Raw genomic sequence first — 3037 nt, 5'->3', positions numbered from 1 at the left:
CGAGCGCACCGAGGAAAGATGAAAAAAAATAATTCTGCAAAAAGGGTGAGTAGAGAATCGGTTCTTCGCCGGGGCAAGGCAAGGTGGGGGAGGCTCCGGGATGTTGTGGGGAGGGGGGCTTGTCTCTTTGGGGCCGGTTGTTCGCTTCGCCTCTGCTCCCCCCGCAAAAAGCGCACAGACCCCCGAGCAGATCCAAAGAGACCCAAACCCTGCACCCGGCCCTTCTCCTGCCCCTGCCCAGCGGCTCTCCTGCCTCCCGCACCCGCCACAGACACTGGGTGATGTAGGCAGGCAGTTTTCATCTTGGAACACAAGGAAACGATAAAATCCGGAGGCACCATCAATCCGCCGCTCTGTGCCGTGCTGTGTGCTGCACCCAGCGATCCGATCATCGCTGCCTATGGAGACGCCTCTGATATAAACCAACCATAGATTTCACCTTTTGGATTAATTGGGCATAAAAAGCTCCGAAATGCAATTTTGACCGCAGTAAAAAACCCAGCTGGTTTAAATTCCGCCCATCCCCCTCCTGTTCCCCTTTCCATGGGTAAATGCCCGTTGGATGAGGCGATAGAGACACCGGCCTGTCTTATATAACCACGGAGGGAACCCTGCCCGCTCCTCGCAGCGTCCTCCCGGTGCTGCCGCTGTCGCTTCGTGTCTGCAGCACAAAGATCCCCGTGGAGTGACCCCGGGGAAGGACTCGGTCCCGGCGTCGGCGAAGAGAGGGGCCGGAGGAAGGGGGAGACAAAAGTTGGGCAAAGAGGGAGGGGGGGAGAAGAGGAGTGTAAAACCAAGAATAATCCCGTTTTCCCCCATTTTCTTCCCTCTCTCTTTGTGTTAGGGGCACCAGGATGGAAACCAGCAACCTGTGCAGCCGGAGAAGGTCGGCTGGGTGCGGAAATTTTGCGGGAAAGGCATTTTTAGGGAAATCTGGAAAAACCGTTATGTGGTTCTGAAGGGAGATCAGCTTTACATCTCGGAGAAGGAGGTAGGACCGGTTTCAGTTTCCTTTCCCATCCCCCCCTTCCTCCCTTTGCATATGAAAAGGAGCAGCCCCGGCCCTTCCCAGCGCCCCTCCAGCGCCAGCCGGGCCGAGGAGGTTCCTCGGGGGCTTCTCTTCTCCCCGCACTGGCGCCGGCGGGGCCCGGCCGAGGTCGGGGTCGGTGTCGGCTCTGACAGCGATTCCCCCAGACAGCTCTGCTGGGAGACATTTTCCCAGCGAGGAGACACGAAAGGATTCACTTAGCGAGAGTTAAGCCCTCAAACCTCTTTCCGCCGCGGCGACAGCAATGCCGGCTCCCTTCTGTGCCTGTCCTCCGTCCTTGAGCCCAACACTGCCTTGTTCCCACCTGCTCCCTCTATTTGGAAATAACTCCACTCTCCCTACTGGAATCGAGCCATTTACAGGTCGATCTCTTGTATTTTTCCCCCACGCCAAGAGGAAAACAGGGACATTTCGCCCCGGATTGACATCCTGTTGTAACACGTGCTCCCTCCGCTGCCCCTCGTCTCCTTGCTGGGGTTTGGGATTTAACGTGGTGTTGACATTGGAGGTAATCAGATGTGACTGTCAGGCTGAGCCAGCACCTGGCTGTCCTTGCACGGCCCCCCTGTGCTTTTTGTCTCCATAAATCCATGAGAGAGAACTCCCCAGGCCAGAGCCCTTCTCCCTCCTATCCCCTTTGACATCCCAGCACTGCACTGTGCAGAGTGGTGCCCACAGCAGGCATGGGGGTTGCTCCAAGTCAGGGAATTTGTAAAATCCTGGTCTCTCTGGGTTTCCCCCTCAGTGGAGGTCATTTCCTAACAGACGGTGGTTGGATGCACGGCTGCCTGGTTTCGCTCTGTCAGGACCTGGAGAGAGGAGGGGACAATTTGATTTAAGGCTGGTTGAGCCATGGACATGGCACAGGCAGAGGACCAGGGCTTGTTACAACAGAGAAATGGCCTAAAAAGTGGACTGAATGGCCAGGTCATGCTGAGCTGCTTGCTGGCATTCCAGAGCTCGCTCCCATTAACCTCCTGGCTGCTCCAGAGCCGGAGAGAGACACAGGAACAGGCAGTAGATGTCTGCAGGATGGGGGTATGGTGCCTCAGAAATACTCAGGTAAAGAGAGGTGATGAGAAAAGGTTTAGGGACTGTGGACAACGCTGGTGGTAGTGAGACACAAACCCCGTGATGGATCTACAGATACATTTACAGATCAGGAAAGTTGGATGGATGTGAGTGGCACAGAGCCAGCGGCACAAATCCCCTGTGGCTGTGGCCCTCCCAAATTTCTTAGCAGTAATGCAGAACAACACAGTTGGACTGCTGGGATGGAATTGGGAGTAGGCTGGACTAGTGAGAGCAGGTGGTTCAAATAGTAATCAACACAGGCAAGAGGTGCAGGGAAAAGACGTCTGTCCATCCCTCCCAAATATGTCCAGGTAGCTACAGCTTGAACCCAGGTGTGCTGGGAGCCCCAGAGAGGCTGGAGGGGCCATGCAGCGCCTGTTGCAAACAAGAAGCTCTTGTGTTTGTGTTTCATACGGGGAAAAACTCACAGCTGGGCCTGAGGCGGCCCCGGGGCTCCACGTGTGTGTGAGAGACCATAAATAACATGCAGCAGCCGCTGCTGAGGCTTTATATGGAAGAATCTGTGGTCGGCAGAGATGTGGTCACAGAGATGACATCTGGTGCTGGTGTGCACTGAGGTGACTCTGTGCTGGTCATGGAGGTGACATGTGCTGCTGGTGTGCACTGAGGTGACTCTGTGCCTGTGGCACAGAGGAATACGCCAGTGTCAGGGGGTCTGGCATCCTGGGGGTCTCATTGTAGGGAATCCCGAGGGGTTCCTGGGGGGCGTCCCAAAACTTCCCGCTCACAGGGTCTCAGAACGGGCGGTGCAGGGTTTGATACCAACGGGAGCATCAACACTTAGCAAGGCCAGGACCCCTCCCAGGCCCCAGGGAAGGCCCACGTGTGGCTCCAAGCTCTGCTCCCAGAGCACCTGCTGTTTCCTGGCAGCGCCTGTCGCGCTCAGCGGCTGCT

General features: G+C 56.4%; 1 protein-coding gene across 3 annotated transcripts in view; it reads left to right on the top strand.

Moving 5' to 3' along the window:
• Nucleotides 1-6: 6 nt before the first annotated feature.
• The window catches only part of PLEKHO1 (pleckstrin homology domain containing O1), an 11931-nt gene continuing 8900 nt past the window's right edge, over nucleotides 7-3037 (top strand). For 2 of the 3 annotated variants that reach the window (XM_017728885.1, XM_008629628.2), the window contains exons 1-2: nucleotides 7-45; nucleotides 845-991. In XM_017728885.1, coding sequence (XP_017584374.1) covers nucleotides 19-45; nucleotides 845-991 — 174 coding nt within the window. In that variant the 5' untranslated portion in view covers nucleotides 7-18. Of the gene's footprint in view, nucleotides 46-597; nucleotides 754-844; nucleotides 992-3037 lie in introns of those variants that run through there. The other variant, XM_017728886.1, reaches the window with a different exon arrangement.

This window comes from Corvus brachyrhynchos, unplaced genomic scaffold (genome assembly GCF_000691975.1).
Source record: "Corvus brachyrhynchos isolate BGI_N302 unplaced genomic scaffold, ASM69197v1 scaffold443, whole genome shotgun sequence".
Taxonomy (NCBI): Eukaryota; Metazoa; Chordata; class Aves; order Passeriformes; family Corvidae; genus Corvus; species Corvus brachyrhynchos.
This window is presented reverse-complemented; position numbering and strand designations above follow the sequence as displayed.